The sequence below is a fragment of the Lichenostomus cassidix genome, chromosome 1 (genome assembly GCF_008360975.1).
Source record: "Lichenostomus cassidix isolate B80296 chromosome 1, HeHo_3.0, whole genome shotgun sequence".
Taxonomy (NCBI): domain Eukaryota; kingdom Metazoa; phylum Chordata; class Aves; order Passeriformes; family Meliphagidae; genus Lichenostomus; species Lichenostomus cassidix.
Genome location: NC_139479.1, coordinates 85,857,449 through 85,872,744, shown reverse-complemented (window position 1 = coordinate 85,872,744; position 15,296 = coordinate 85,857,449). Strand labels below are relative to the sequence as shown.

The 15,296-nt window shown below is 47.8% G+C and overlaps 1 protein-coding gene across 1 annotated transcript; it reads left to right on the top strand.

The window, feature by feature from the left end:
• Positions 1-3,561: 3,561 nt before the first annotated feature.
• Positions 3,562-14,441, top strand: LOC146445087 (solute carrier family 2, facilitated glucose transporter member 3). Its single transcript, XM_085067287.1, has 10 exons — positions 3,562-3,765; positions 6,627-6,722; positions 7,991-8,151; positions 8,434-8,674; positions 8,846-9,008; positions 9,655-9,842; positions 10,167-10,271; positions 10,657-10,758; positions 11,018-11,221; positions 11,712-14,441. The coding sequence occupies exons 1-10, from the start codon at positions 3,751-3,753 to the stop codon at positions 11,922-11,924; spliced, it is 1,488 nt and encodes a 495-aa protein (XP_084923413.1). The 5' UTR covers positions 3,562-3,750; the 3' UTR covers positions 11,925-14,441.
• Positions 14,442-15,296: the final 855 nt, after the last annotated feature.

Here is a 15,296-nt window from a genome sequence, read left to right as displayed (position 1 = left end):
GCTAGTTGGCATGCACTAGTTTAGACATGCAAGTGTTCTCAAAGCTAGAGAGAAAAAAGCTTGTTAAGCAAAAGATGAGCCTTTCCCAATCCCCACAGCTCTGTGGTTAGGCTACTGGTGTTTAATGTGGGACAGCCAGCATCAGGCTCTCCCCGGGACCGGTTCTGCCTGGCCCTTCCCCTGGCAATCTTGTGTCTGGCTGTCCACATGCACTGGGCCTCCATCCCGGCACAGTCAATGCACTTTGCATAATAGACGAGTATTACACTCGCAAAAAGAGTGGGTGAATAGTTCTACTCGGTGCGGTATCAGATAGCTCTGCTGAGGAGGTGTTAAGGTGCTTCCCCTAACAGCCGATCTTCAGAAGAATTAGCCGTGGTGTGGGAGGTAGGTGTGTGTCCTAGCACAGAAGAAACAAAACTGGTATTTGGGAGAAAGAGGCTCTGATGCAAACTTCAAATCTAAATATTTGAGCGTCAGCGCACAGAGGCAAAACTCACTGAAATGGGTATTTTCCCCCACATTCCTTAGGGAAATTGGGGTTTCAGTGGTGCATTTTGAGCTTGTGTCTCTTTCTTATTGCTGTTTACTTCTCCAGCTCTGTAAAATAAAGATATACTACCCACGATGTTCTGTGTTATGTGTCAGAGATTTAATTTTCAGCTAAACTTTTATTACTTCTAAATTGGACCGGTAGCTATGTATGTATTTTATCTAATCTTGAAGTTTGGATTGCTCAGCATTTGCAACAGACTTATGTGGGTTAAGATTAAACAACGAATGAGGACATTTCAGAAGAATGCAGTCCAAAGATTGCCTCTGAAATGTGAATATGCTTAAAGTCTCTTCAAATATGGCAACTTCTCACACCAAGAAGTAAATGAATATTTCCAGAGCTAATGCCAGAGTTTGGGACGGCTGGGTGATCAGATTCAAGGTGGAGTTTGCTGTGCTTGCAAACAAATGGAAAATAAGCTAGGAAAAAGAAAAATGCGAGCCATGATGACTCAAACTAAGTGCTAGGGAATTAGGCTGGACCTGTCAGCCTGACAGAGATGAAGCTGACACAGCTCTTTGCTCCCAACAGCAAGGATAACCATGTATTCCCTGTGGGCATAAACCCACACATACACCCTGCACAGGCACACGGATACATGGCTGCCACACAGAGCTGCACAGACACACGGTGCATTTCCACAAACAGCACCAGGGACCTCCCAGAAGGAGCAGGATGGAGCTTCAGCAGCGGGGAGTACGCAGGTACTTGTACACACATGTAAATATGATCAGGTGGATCCTTCCAAGGAGCTGGGCTCAGACAGTCTGAGCACAGAGCCCAGTCTATGATGCTGGCACAAGGCTGCAACCCTACTCCTGTTGCTCTCCCCACACAGAGGTGTGTGCATGGATGGCCAGGACACTCCTGATTCCCCCCAGGAGCCAACCTGGCATGGCCTCGCCCTAGAGACAAGCAGACACCAGCGGTACTAACCCCTACAGAGACCACCTCAGACTGAAAATAGAATTTAATAACGAGATAGGGCAAATTGTGCTAACCAGGTGCAGGACAAGGCTGGACACTTGTGCTGGTCAGCAAAGAGTTTACATGCAACTGACCCTTATTTGCCTATAGCTCTCCCTTTCCCCTCTTTTTTTCCTCCCCTAAACATCCCATAGTAAGTCCTGTACAAACCCAAAATGCTCTTCCCCTGCATCCTGTAACAGGTACGTGTCCCAGTACACAGCACCATCTCTTTCAGTTTGAAAGGTGCTCCAGCTTTGGCTTTGTGATTAATTTCACACCTGAGCTGATGGCTCTCCTGAGCTGCTAGTCCTGGCGGGGTGTCCCTTCCTCTGAGTCCTTAATCTGGGTTGTCACCTGGCATTGTGTCCCTGTTTTCCTCCGGGTGTATGAAAATGGAACCTTTGATGTGCTAATGGCTCTTGTGAGAGGCCTGGGAGTAGCTGGGGCAGAGTGTTAGCTGGGGCCCTCCTCCTGCCATTGTCTCTCCGTGCTCTTTTGGGAGTGTGAAGAGAAGCTTTTGTCACTTAACCGAAGAAAGAGGACTGCAGGCATCCTGTGCTCTTCCACACTTTTTCTGATGGCAATAATATTTTAACGACAACACACAGAATACTGATGGGATATTTATCAAAAAATATAACACATAAATACCCCATGAGGGTGTTTATCCCTCACCCTCATAAATGCCATAAAATAAACAGGTATTTCTGAGAGTGACTGAGGGAAAGCTTTTATCCGCTAATTTCCAGTTATGTGTGGCCAGGTGACAACACCAAATAAACAGCAGAATCGAATTTAAAACATGATTGTTCCAGTTCCCCAGAATTTGATGGCAAAAGTGGTGTGTGATCTCAAGGTACTTTTTCTAACAATAAAAAACAGGGCAAGTGAGCTTTCTCCCACTGTCCTTGCCCCCAGCCCTCAGCTGTTGCTGTTTCCTGAAGTCAAGGCCCTTGACAGGTTCTTTGTTTAGGGAAGACTTTTATTGTTTGACAGCACTTTTGCTTGATTCACAGCACAACTCTTCATTATTCTCCTAGAAGAGTTTGGCAAGTGTTTGACCTGAAGGATGGATAGTAAAACGACTGTGGAGCACAGTAGTGTTTGATTGAATCATAGACTCATCAAATGGTTTGAGTTGGAGGGGATGTTAGAAATCATCTAGTTCAAATCTCCCTGCCATGGGTGGTGACATTCCCTATTTTTTCACTCAAAGCCCCATCCAGCCTGGCCTTATACACTTCCAGGAATGAGGCATCCACAATTTTTCTGGGCAGTCACAGTCAGTGCCTCACCATCCTCACAGTAAACAATCTCTTCCTCTGAACTAACCTAAACCTGCCCTCTGTCATTTTGAAGCCATTCCCCCGTGTCCTGTCACTGTATGCCCTTGTAAGGAAGGGTATAAGCCTGGGACTAGATCCAGCTTCAGCTTTGCCCCCGTAAGGTCCTAGCATCCTAGGAAATAATATATTTTTGGCAAGCAGCCAAACAAACAAAAAAATCCCCCGAAGCCCAGATACCCAGAACTTCATCCACAGCTTTGCGAGGTGGGAGGAGCACCCGCAGAGCACAGCATTTGACTTCAGGCTTCTGCCCCGTGCTGTTCGTGCGGCTGCCTCCGCACCGTCACTGCCGGCCTTGCTGCTGTAGCTTGCAGACCGAATAATAAATATATTTATTTTTAAACACAACAAATAACAAAGAGAGAAGTCGCTTTCCGTCGCGCAGCTGCTGCCTGTGCAAACCGCCGAAAGCATCGATTGTGCCATTAGCCAACGTTTCGCGCGTGGCATGCGAGGTGCGGCGACTGCTTGCCCGGTCCCTGGGGCGCGGGAGCGGGGCTGCTCTCCATGGCAGCCCCGCCGCCCGGCCCGCTCCATCACCGCCCGGCCGCCCCGCACGCAGATTCCCGTCACACAGGGGCGTGAGCTCCGGGGGATGTTTCGTGTGTTTTGGTCTCCGGGTGGTTTTGTTTTTTTTTTTCCTCTTCTCACAATGATGGGATGCTAAGCAGCCCAGCCCCTCCCCTCCCTCCCCCTCCCCTCCCGTGGCTGTGCCCATAAATCCGCTGGCGGGCGCGGGCGGGAGGCGTGCGCGGGGCGGGCTCGCAGCAGTCTCGGGCGTGGGCGGGCGCGGAGCCACCGCCTCTCGCGGGTTCCGTTAGGTGGGGACGGGCGGCCGTTCGCCGGCCGCCGGCAGTCGTGCTCTGGGAGCTCCCGACGATGGATTCCAAAAAGGTAAGGAATTAAGCCGGCTCCTTCCCGTCCTCTTCTCCCCCGCTGCGGCCGGCGCTCGGCTCCCCGGGCTCTTGGGCGGAGCGCCGGGCGGGAGGATGCGGTCGCGGCCGGGGCTCGCCGCCGCCGGGTGTGTGCGTGTCGCGGCGGGGATGGATGCGGTGCTGGTCCCGGCAGGGCCGCTGCTCGGCCCTTGGGCGGCTGTGGGGGAGGACCGCACGGTTTGGGAGAGGTTGTTGCAGGTCGCGGGATCGATCTGGTTTCGTGCGCGTGGCCTGATGATGCACATGATGCTGTCCGCGTTGTAGGGTATTGATCACGAGGTTTTTCCGCTGGCGGCGCCGCGCTCGGTTCGTCCCAGGGGCTAGGATGCTAAACGGAGGATTGGTCTTAAAAGCATTTTTTTGCGGTGTGGTGGTGGAATGACTGAAACAGGCATTTTTAAATTTGACGAATGTGGCAGAGGGTATCCTTTCCCTCCCTCTCATATGCAGAGCAGAGGACATTTGTCGGTGTCTGCTCATGTGCAGCAGTGGAGTGAGCTCATGACTGTGTGTTCGAATGTGCTAAGGGAACCAGCAAATACCCAGCTGAACCCGTTGCGGGATGCCCAGGAATTCCACGGGAACAGCCACAAATGGAGAAGGCCGGGGCTCTCATCGCCATATTGATGGGAGATGCGGGCAGTGTGAGAGGATGAGGCAGAGGAAAGGAGAGCGTCTGGTCAAGGTCGCTCAGAGGAGCGCGGAGAGGCTGCTCCTGCCGGGCTCAACAAGTTGTACAGCTCTGGGGTTCCACTCAGGGGAGGCGGGGAGCTGCTGAGGAGCATCTCCTGGGAAATGAGTGCTGCCGATGCCTGTGGTCGGAGGGAGGGGTGGTGGTTTGAATTCCGTGCTGGTGTACAGACCTCTAAAGCCTTGAGCCTTTAGATAGAGTGGGTGTAGCTGTACTATTTCTGAGCTCCCTGTTTGCCTTTTGGGAAGTGAGGCACTTGCAGCATTAACAAATGATCCATACATTAGATCACAGTCTGGCTCACTGGAGGGGATGGGTCATGCCATGTGATGTTTAGGTGGTAGGTGGCTGAGTAGGAGATGAATAGCAGGCAAAGGCCAGGAGAAGGAAGTATGAAAGAGGGTAGAACAGCTACCCTCTTTATGGCTTATTTATGTGCCATGTAAGTGAGGGGTACCCACAAAGCAGGGATCTTTGGTCCCTGCAGCACCCAGAAGAAAAAGGCCAGCTGTGATCACTGCAAGCCATGACAAAGCAGAGTCCTGGGGGAAAGGTGCTCTTGCCTGAACCATGTGGAGGTCTGGGTTTTGTCTGCAGCTTTACCATACCTGGCCTGGAGTCTTAAAACTGCTTGGATATTGTAATGCACTTCTACAGGCATCCATATGCTTTGAAAGAGCTCTGTCCTTGTGGTTCTGCGCCACATTTCCTTGAGATAAAAATGAGGGGAGCGGTCACAGGGTGCTGGGGAGAATGCATAGACTGCCTAGGGTGTGTTCAGGCGTGGATGCTACCTCCGTGCTCATCTGCCCCTTGTCCCATCTGTCTCCCATCACTGACCTGGGACATTTAGCTGATGTAGGTGGAGGAAACCATGCCTGAGAGTAATTTCCCCAGTTTCTGTTTACTGAGGCCGAACTGGTTCTGTCTGAGGGGTGTGCAGGCCAAAAGCACATACTTGCTTGGCTTGAAAGATTGGTGGTGGTGGCCTGAGCACTGACAGAAGGTTATTGACAAAAACTTTGGGCCAGTATTGAGAGCTACTACTATTGGGGCTGAGCTAGAGAGACTGGAAGAGCTGTGACAGTAGGCTCCACCAAGTACTTTACTCTGCCAGGCTTATCTACAATAATTGGAGAGTCTTGGAAAAGGAAGTTTTAATATTTTTGGAAAAGCTTCTAAACCTCCTGAGACAAGAAGGAACACAATCTTTCCCAATTGTGCCAACTCAAGCCGTGGCTGCCTAAGTGCCAACTCCTGAGTCACCTGCTCCCCCACACCTCCCTCACTCAGAGCTGGCTTAAAGGCCACAAGCTTTAAAAATGAATAAAATGTCAGTGCTTTTCACTGACACTTAAATTTCTCAGTCTGTGGGACTTCTGAGGTTGGACCTTCAAGCTTTCCCCATGGCTCCGTGGGCTCAGCGGTTTTTATTTTAATTTAACAGAGATTCAGATATACTGAAATTCCAGGGAGTGTGCCTCATTTGAAATACTAACTATTGCCACAGCTTAAAGAAAAATAGATGGGAAGCTTGGGAGCAACTGCTGCCACCTCTTGAGGCATGCTGCAGTGCCAGGTGCCCTGGGGCAGGGTTGGGAAGCTCTAGCCTGGGAAAAACAAGCCTGTTGCTGAAGAGTGCGTGTTGTAACTGTTACGAGTGACTGCCAGTGTAGCTTATGGGCCGATCTGAGGCTCAATTTATGGGAACTTGTCAGCTGGCGCAGGGAAGAGTTAGACCCTTCTTTCATGACACGCCAGAGATCAGCAAAAGCTTCTGTAAAGCAGATCAACCCAAAATAACAGCCACTAATGCAGCCAGTGTATTCATTACTAATGAGCTGAGAATAGTTGTTGAAGGTCAGGAGATAATAAAGGGGAGGCCCTGACAAGCTCTCCTATTGTAGTCACAGAACTTTTCCCTGCTGTACAGTTGCATCTCCCTTTCCTGGGAGGGGGGTGCTAGGGATGCTACTGGTATCCACCCTTGCTGGATAAAAGCCCATTCCCTGCCCTTGGTGCACTTGCATATGTCACCTATGGGCTGCAGCTGCTGTTTAAGCTGAAGAGAATCTCAAGTTGTGCAGAAAGCCAAACTAACCAAATAATTGTTGCCTGTTTTTCCACAGAAAATCACAGCACCTCTTGTCTATGCTGTTTGCATTGCTGCCATTGGATCTCTGCAGTTTGGGTACAACACTGGTGTAATTAATGCTCCTGAGAAGGTGAGAGAGAATGAGCTGGGGAGCTGTGATGAGTGAGGGGCTGATGGGAAAACGGTTTAGAAAGGAGAGGGACTGTCTCCCAAGCAGCCAATAATTTGATTCTGATTTATGAAGTCAATAAGGCATTTAAACCCCCCTTTCAAATACAACATTGAACAGGAACTTTGGAGGAAGAGAGAGCAAACAGAGGTTAATTCTCTTAATTAGGAGCACAGGAAGGGCAGGAGGGCTCTGTCTGCCATATGTGGTGTGTAGAGGAATGTGAGCCACTTGAGTTTTGAGTCAGAATAAACCAACCATGGCAGAAGGAATGTAGAAGCAGCGTGCAGAAAACAGTTAAGGGTCGGTAGGGATTACAGCTACCCTAATTTAGTTTATTTCAAGCTTCTTTATTTTACTTGTTTACTCATTCCTTGTGTTAAGTATAGCTTCAGTGCTTGTAAAAGGGTTGTGACTTGGGCATTCTGACCCAATCATCCCATGACTGTAGCCTAAGAAACAGGAGGTGAAGAAAATGAGAGATGTGGTTTTCATGTAACTTTAAGATGGTTCCTTTCTGAAGAACTGAGTCACGAATACCACATCCACCCTGTCTCCGGGAAGGGATGTTCACGACGGGATGGGGGATGGGGTCAGTCCTCCCTAGCTAATGTCCTGCTGCCATCTGCTGGGTGCAGGCACTCTGTCCCCCCTAGTAAGTGCCAGAATGTACCTCTTTAGCTAAGGGGATGCTGGGCAAATCAGCAACGTGGCCCTATCACGTCCCAATGGGACAGCATTATGTAAAACATAAACAATTTTGCAGGCTCACTTCAGTGAAGCCTTGTGTCTCCGTTTCTGTAGCAGAAATCCTGTCCCTGCTGCCAGTGTTTTGGTACTGCCAGAAATGTTCCATCCACTCACTGGTCATGTTGTCTTGTTCCATTTCACTCCCAACTGTCTCACGCCTCCTCCCAAGAACCACCAGTGACTCTCATCATTTGAAATTATCAGAAGATAAGCTTGTTTTCCTTAATAAACACTGCTGTCCTGTGTGTGCCCTGCTTGCCCCCCCATTCCATGAAGCAATCTCTCCCTCATCATGCTGCTACTTCTCAGTAAAAGCTCCTCCTTCTGTGCCCTCATCTTCCCCTTGTATAACTTGTTGCTGCCTTTTTTGGTCTATCTCTGTTTTTCATGGAAGCAAAGGGAAGACAGTCTCCCCCCTCCCCAGTGCAAAATGCATACCTCTGGATTCTAACACTGTCTCCACCTGATTTCTCTTGCAGATCATTACGAAGTTTTTCAATGAAACACTTTCAGAAAGGAGTGGGAAGGCCGTATCACAAGAGCTCCTCACCTCTTTGTGGTCACTTTCTGTGGCCATCTTCTCAGTAGGAGGCATGATTGGCTCCTTCTCAGTCAGTCTGTTTGTCAACAGATTTGGCAGGTAAGTTGGGAAGAGGGATGCAAGCTGTTGGAAAAGTTTTCCCTTCTACAAAGCAGCATTGGGAGGAACAGGGTAGAGGTGGGAAGAGATGTCTGGGGAGGTAGCAAGAATGTGGCTGCAAAAAGGATTGCAGGCCAAGGCAGGAGCTGAACTGGAATTAATCCGTTCTCTTCACACAGCTGAGATGGGAGATCATGGGCAGATTTACCTTTACCACTTCCCCAGTGATATTTCTGCTGTATTATCAGTGTAAGCTCAGTCTTGACATCTTTACCCTGGCAGGAGGAACTCCATGCTTCTGGTGAATATCTTGGCCTTTGCTGGTGGCCTTCTCATGGCCTTCTCCAAGTCAGCAAAGGCAGTGGAGATGTTGATCATTGGCCGCTTTGTTATTGGTGTCTTCTGCGGCCTCTGCACCGGCTTTGTGCCCATGTACATCAGCGAGGTCTCACCCACCAGTGTCCGTGGAGCCTTCGGCACCCTCAATCAGCTGGGCATCGTTGTGGGCATCCTGGTGGCTCAGGTAGGCTTGGCACAACCTGATCCTGTTCTCAGGTGGGGAAGGAGGGCTGGTGGAGGGTAAGGAGGGGTTTACTTGCCATCAGGTGCAGTCTGTGGTCCTGTCATACTGGGGTGGGGCTGAGGGATTGAAGTGTTTAAAATCACTCTTACTTCTCTCTTATTCTTGGTGTAGATCTTTGGACTGGAGGCAATCATGGGCACTGAAGGACTTTGGCCAATGCTTTTGGGGTTCACAATCCTCCCAGCAGTCCTGCAGTGTGTGGGTCTTATATTCTGCCCCGAGAGCCCCCGTTTCCTTTTGATCAACAAGATGGAGGAGGAAAAAGCCCAAGCAGGTAAGGACTCATCTCAGAGGGGTAGGGCAGTGTTCTGGCTCCCAGCCTGCACTGAGCCTGAGTGGGAGGCTAGGACTGATTCTGGAGCCTGTGGTGGATTAGGGTGTGATTCCCGGAGGGGATCAGGCCTGGCCTACCTTCCCATCCTTTAGGTTGTACTAGTGCCAGGAAGCATGAGAAACCTGGCATCCCAGCAGAGGCTCCAGGTGGGATTAAGCTGTGAGGAGTGGCTCCTGGCCTGGTGGGATGTAGCAGGGCCAGCTGGTGCCACTTTGCCGGCTCCTTCTGAAAGGCAGGAAATAGGCTGGCATTTAACAAGGAGCTTGCAGGGCTGGGGTTGGCTCTGGCAAGGGTATGAACAGAATTTGGGATCAAACACAAGCTTGGAGATCAGTCAATGTGAGCAGGACCTGTGCCTGGTTTCTGTGCTGATCACAGCACCCTGACCTCTGAGTTGAAGAGAAGAGCAAGGCTGCCTGCAGAGGCTTGGTCTTCCTTGTGTAGCAGGCCTCAACACCGACTGGAAATGTTCCAGTCTTCCTCCTGTGCCCTCCCTGCAACAGCAGGATGGGACACACACACACACACTCCTCACAGCCAGTAGGTGTGTGTTTGACACCTGACATCTTTGGATTCCTCCTTCCAGTTCTCCAGAAGCTCCGTGGTGATCAAGATGTGTCTCAGGACATCCAGGAGATGAAAGAAGAAAGTGCTAAAATGTCCCAGGAGAAGAAAGCAACTGTGCCAGAGCTCTTCCGTTCTCCAAACTACCGCCAAGCCATTATCATTGCCATCATGCTGCAGCTCTCCCAGCAGCTCTCAGGCATCAATGCTGTGAGTTATCTTCCTATCCCATCTTCTGGGCCTCCCTTATCTCTGGCTAAACTTGAACTTGCCACTGGTGTGGAGAGAACTGTTTTGTCATATGGCTGAGATGGAAAGTGGATATTGCAGCTTTCACTTTCCCCACACATACCCTGGCAAGACACTGCAGCCTTGCACCAAGAGAATGAACCTTGACTGGAAGCATGCTGTTTTATAGTGTGGAGTGCTGCTTAGAAACTCCCTGCTGGGTGTGCAAGCCATTAGGCAGAGGATGAGGGACATGCTCTCAAAGATGGAATCATGACTGTGTCCTACTTTCTCTTCTCTTCCCAGGTATTCTATTATTCTACAGGGATTTTTGAAAGAGCTGGCATCAAACAGCCTGTCTATGCCACCATTGGAGCTGGTGTGGTAAACACAGTCTTCACTGTGGTGTCGGTGAGTGGAACAGAACCCTGTGTCTGCTGTCCCTACAGACACATGTGGCAAAGCCCTGGGCTATGCACTGACCTGTAGGGGCAAAGAAAAGTGTATCAAAGGCACTGTGGGAGGAGAGATGGGGCAGAAAGAGGCATTGCAATCTTAGGTGAAAGAGAATGTAGAAAAGGGGTGCATGGGGGGGAAGAGATGAGAGAAAGCAGTAGCAAGAATAGGAGAGGAAAAACTGGTGCTAATGATGACAGCCTGATGACCTGCACTGAGGTCACCACGGTCACTGTGGCTTACAAGCAGATTAAGAGGTGCAGGACACACTGAGCAAGGGAGCCTGTCCTGCTTTTACTGCCAAAGTAATGGATTTTTCTTCCTTCTGCCTTGTTTCTAGCTGTTCCTGGTGGAGCGTGCAGGGCGCCGGACTCTCCATTTAGTTGGTTTGGGTGGCATGGCTGTGTGTGCTGCTGTCATGACTGTTGCTTTGGCTCTAAAGGTGAGTGATCAGTGTTCTTGTCTGGGCTGACCCCAGCAGGGACCTATAAAACTGCACATCTGCTTTGTTCTGCCATGCTCTCTGCGGGCAGGTGGAGCTGGGGGTGGAGCCAAGTGTGCAGTGGAGAGAGCAATTTTCTGATTCTGGGAGCTGCCACAGTGTTCCCAGTGCAGCTCAGAAACTTATGACACCAGAGATGGCATTGTGCTTTGCTGTGTTTGCCTCAAACTGCACCTGATGGTGTGTTGTTCCCTTGCAGGACACTGTGGTCTGGATCAGATACATCAGCATTGTTGCCACTTTTGGTTTTGTGGCTCTTTTTGAGATTGGCCCTGGCCCTATCCCGTGGTTCATTGTGGCAGAACTCTTCAGTCAGGGCCCAAGACCTGCAGCCATGGCAGTGGCTGGTTGTTCCAACTGGACCTCCAATTTCTTGGTGGGAATGCTCTTCCCCTATGCAGAGGTAAGTCCTGGTTTGTAGAGCACTGCAGCATTGGAATAGGTGTCCAGAAATGTAGTAGAATCTGCATCTTTGAAGACTTTGACACATGATTTTTATCGGCCTGACCTCTCCTGGAAGTTGTCCCTGCTTTGAGAAGACAGCTGTTGAGTCTTCCAGAAGTCTCTGAGTCAGTGTTATGATTGTTACTGAAGGCTGTTGTCATGGTATATTCTGCTGTCTTAACTGCTTGTAGTTTACAAGTATTTGGAAGAGGCATCTTAGCACATCAGGGCTTTTGCTTTAAAAGCTTCAATTTTGGTCACTCTCAGGAAGATTAAAGTCCTTCAGAAGCCTATAGGAACCTGATTTCAATTTTTTTAAATGCTGTGATGAGAAAAAAAGTCAGTAAGGAGAAAGGTTGGAGAAAGGTATTGGAATTTTAATTTGTCAACAGTGAATGACTTTACATGTAATTTGAAAATAAAACCTTTTGTGTTTGTCCTCCCTGCAGAAACTATGTGGCTCCTATGTCTTCCTCATCTTCCTTGTTTTCCTGGTCATCTTCTTTGTCTTCACATTCTTCAAAGTGCCAGAGACCAAGGGCAGGACTTTTGAAGACATCTCCAGAGGCTTTGAAGGACGAGGAGGAAACACTGCTTCATCACCCCAGAAGAGCCCCATGGTGGAGCTGAACAGCATACAAGCCGACAAACGAGCTGCTTAAGATCCGTGGCACACCTGTTCTACAACTCTTACATGCTTAAAGAGTCATTAAAGGAATAAGTAAAGAAAACCATGAGAACTGGGATGTTTTTCCCCTCCTCAATTGCTGCTATTTTCTTCTTTTCACCCACATGCTCGCCCATTCTGCCAGGCCTGCCAGCATTAAGCAAATCTGATATTATGGGTGATCTGCCATACTGGAAAGCACCTGGCACTCGCAAAAATAATCTCATCTTCCCTGCCACAAACATCAGGAGAACAGAGAAGAGCTGGCAATATTTTTACTTTTCTCACGTTAAATTGCCGTTTGGGGTTAACATACTTATGCACACAATGACCATTATGTATTTGAATCTAATTACTATTTTTGTAGTGAGTTGAAGTGACCTGCTAAACAAGTCCCCAGCCCTTTGAGTCTACTTTGTGTGCGTGTGTACAGTGTTACACTGGAATTTAGCAAGCTTACCAAAAAACCATCTTGCTTTTTCCTATCCAGTGTGCACTTTTTTTAGCCTCAGGAAAAAGGGGACCAAGTCACATGCATATTTTTTCCTTTTTCTTTTTTTTTTTTTTTGTATAGACAGAGTGAAACCATACTTCAGTTTATTTATTTGTATGTCACTTTGTAAATATTTATTTTTTTAATGGTGCACTAAAATGTACAGATAAAGAAATTGGAGAAGTTTAAGAGAAATAGCTATTCTAACAAAAGATGCTGTAGACTTGAGGTGCAATAAGACTGTAAAGGAGAAATGTACTAAAAAGGAGATTGAGCATTTTAGATGGTATGTACAGCAGAGCCAATTATGCACATCACCTCGAAGTTATTTGTGCCCTCTGGAAAGAAATTCAAAGAGTTGTGTACTTGTGGGAAGAGGTATGTTTCTGCACTAAAATCTGTTATTAGGGATTTTGGTGGCTATTTTAAATAATTGTTCTCAAGTGTTGATGAGAGTGTGACATTGCAGCTTAAATGGGTGTTGTTAGATTATATTTTCAGACATGATTTTAAGCATTCTATGGATGATTGAGGGTGATGATTGCAAACCAGAAGGTAATTTTTCCTGCCTTCTCCTAATTTTATTTCTTTTCGGCTTCTCTGTTGTAGTCTAGTATGTCATTAAGTCTGAAATTTGCAGATTGTCAGCTAAAGGAGTGCGAGGACAAAAGTTATTTTTCAAAGCTGTATTTTCTTAGCAATTGTTGCTATAAATATTACAGAGGCATGTCGCATGACCCTTCTGGACACAGGCATGGTCAGTTGTGGTACATGTAAGTTCATAAAGGTAGAGATGCAGAACTAGAGACCAGAGCTACTGGAATTTGCTAGTTAAGCAGTGCAAGAGGTTTGTAGTGCTCAGTCCCCTGCTTGGTTGCAGGCCAGATGTTTTTATGCCTCATGTATCCTCTCTGGAAGATCTGCATGATGTTGTGGTGCTCACCAGTGTGCTGTGTAGATGTGTACAGCTCTGTACTCGTGCCTCTGTTCAAAGGGATGTGGCAGGCAGTAATTGTGCATCAGTAAATGTCAAGTCTCCTCACTTGTCATTCTGCTGGGCAGTTGAGTTGGTGTTTCCCCCACCCTTGCTGCTGAGCTAGCACAGCTCAGGTCAGGCAGGCAAAAAGCAGCCCATAGGGTACACTTGCAGCCAAAGAGGGGCAGCTTTATTTCACTGCAGCATTCTGTGGCAGGCTCCAGGTCTGTGCCTGCCCTAGACCTGCACAAAATATCTGTAGCTAGAACAGAGGTAGGTCCAATTTAAACTCCTGCTATTCTGAGATCAAGTCTGTGGCTTTTGGACTTGGTCAAACTCAGGTCTACCTGCTGGAATTCGCTACTGGATAGCCTAGAAGAGAGGCTTAGAAAGGCTGGAATGACAACAAGACTTTTGTAGCATGGATAGCCCAAGCTTTCTTGCTAGCATAATGCTTTAGAGCAGGTTAGAGAAATTCCCATTGATGTATATTCTGGGTGGGGGTCAGTCTGATGTTTTCAGTAACTAGTGATGACATTTCTATCTTCCCTAATGAGAAACAGTTGCAAACATCAGTTAAATTTGCTGCTGTTAAATGTTTCCTGTGAATTAATTTGAAATGTCCCAGCTTTGCACAATGCAATCATATTACATCCAGTTTTCCCTAGCTTTTTATCAGGCTTACATGCCAGATATTTATTCTCAGAAGTATTATATAAGACTTCTTTCCCAATTTTGATATTTTGGCTCAGTTACGTAGATTTCTGTGCCATTCCTTTGACCCTCCAGCACATCCAGACATGATATTTCTATATGGGTAACTGTATATTAGGAAATTCCCCTCACAGCTGTGCATAAGAGCATTCCATACTTTGCATCAGATGTGTGTTGGCTTGGACCGAAATGTGTAGGCCTTTCTTTCTCACATGGTATCTCTTTGTTATTTTCTTTTTCTGTAACAGCATTGTGAATATTTCTGATGGATTTTATATGCTTATTAATGTGGTTGTTTCCTGGTTTTGAAATAAAAAAAATGAAATAAATATCTGATTTGGATTTTACCATTTATCCTGTAGGGCCTTCTCATTCTTTTATCACAGCCTGAGACTGCACCCTGAAATGTCACCAGCACCTACCCTGCAACTTCTTTTGGTAGCTCAGCAATCTGGATTTGCTGTTTTATTCCACTGGAAGTGATAATTTCTCTCAGCCTCCACGCAAATCACCTTTAATTCCCTTACTATTCTTTCTTACGAATTTTTAAGCTAAAAAGATTGCCTTCTCTGGTTCTTGCTTGCCCAAGTCCTTTTGTTTGTGTGTAAATACTTTCCCAGTATAGCAGGAAGGGGGAGGGAAAGTGGCTGGAGGTTATGAATCCTGCTCAGAGCTAAAGAATCTGAAATGCTGCCCCTGCTCTCTTCTTAGTCTGGTTCTCAACTTCTCTGCTGGGGGGAGGAGGAGCCCTTTCCCCTGTCACTGATGCTTTACTCCCTCTGTCTGGAATGTGACATTCATGTCCTTTGAGACTGTGCCTATGTACACTCAGTAGCGGATATTGGAAAGGAGCAGAGGGATGGAGAGAGAACCTCACTGCCCCAGGAGCTGATCCTGTAGCTCAGGGCCTGCAGCATTCCTTGGACCATTCTCAGGCCTCTGGGTTGCTCTCAAAAAATATGAGAGCAAAACATCCTTCAGCGGAAGAGGATGGAATGAAGTGAAAGGAAGGAGAAGATGGCAGACCCCAGTGTACCTCATGGGGGAATCTGGCTAATATAACTCCAGAGTCAGCAGGCTCCTCAAAGCCTAAAAGAAGTAAAGAGTAGGGAACAATGTAGTCTGAAAAAGCAGGGATCTCATGAAGGCTTTCTGAAAGCTTTCTGTTGCTGGCTGCTGTGTTC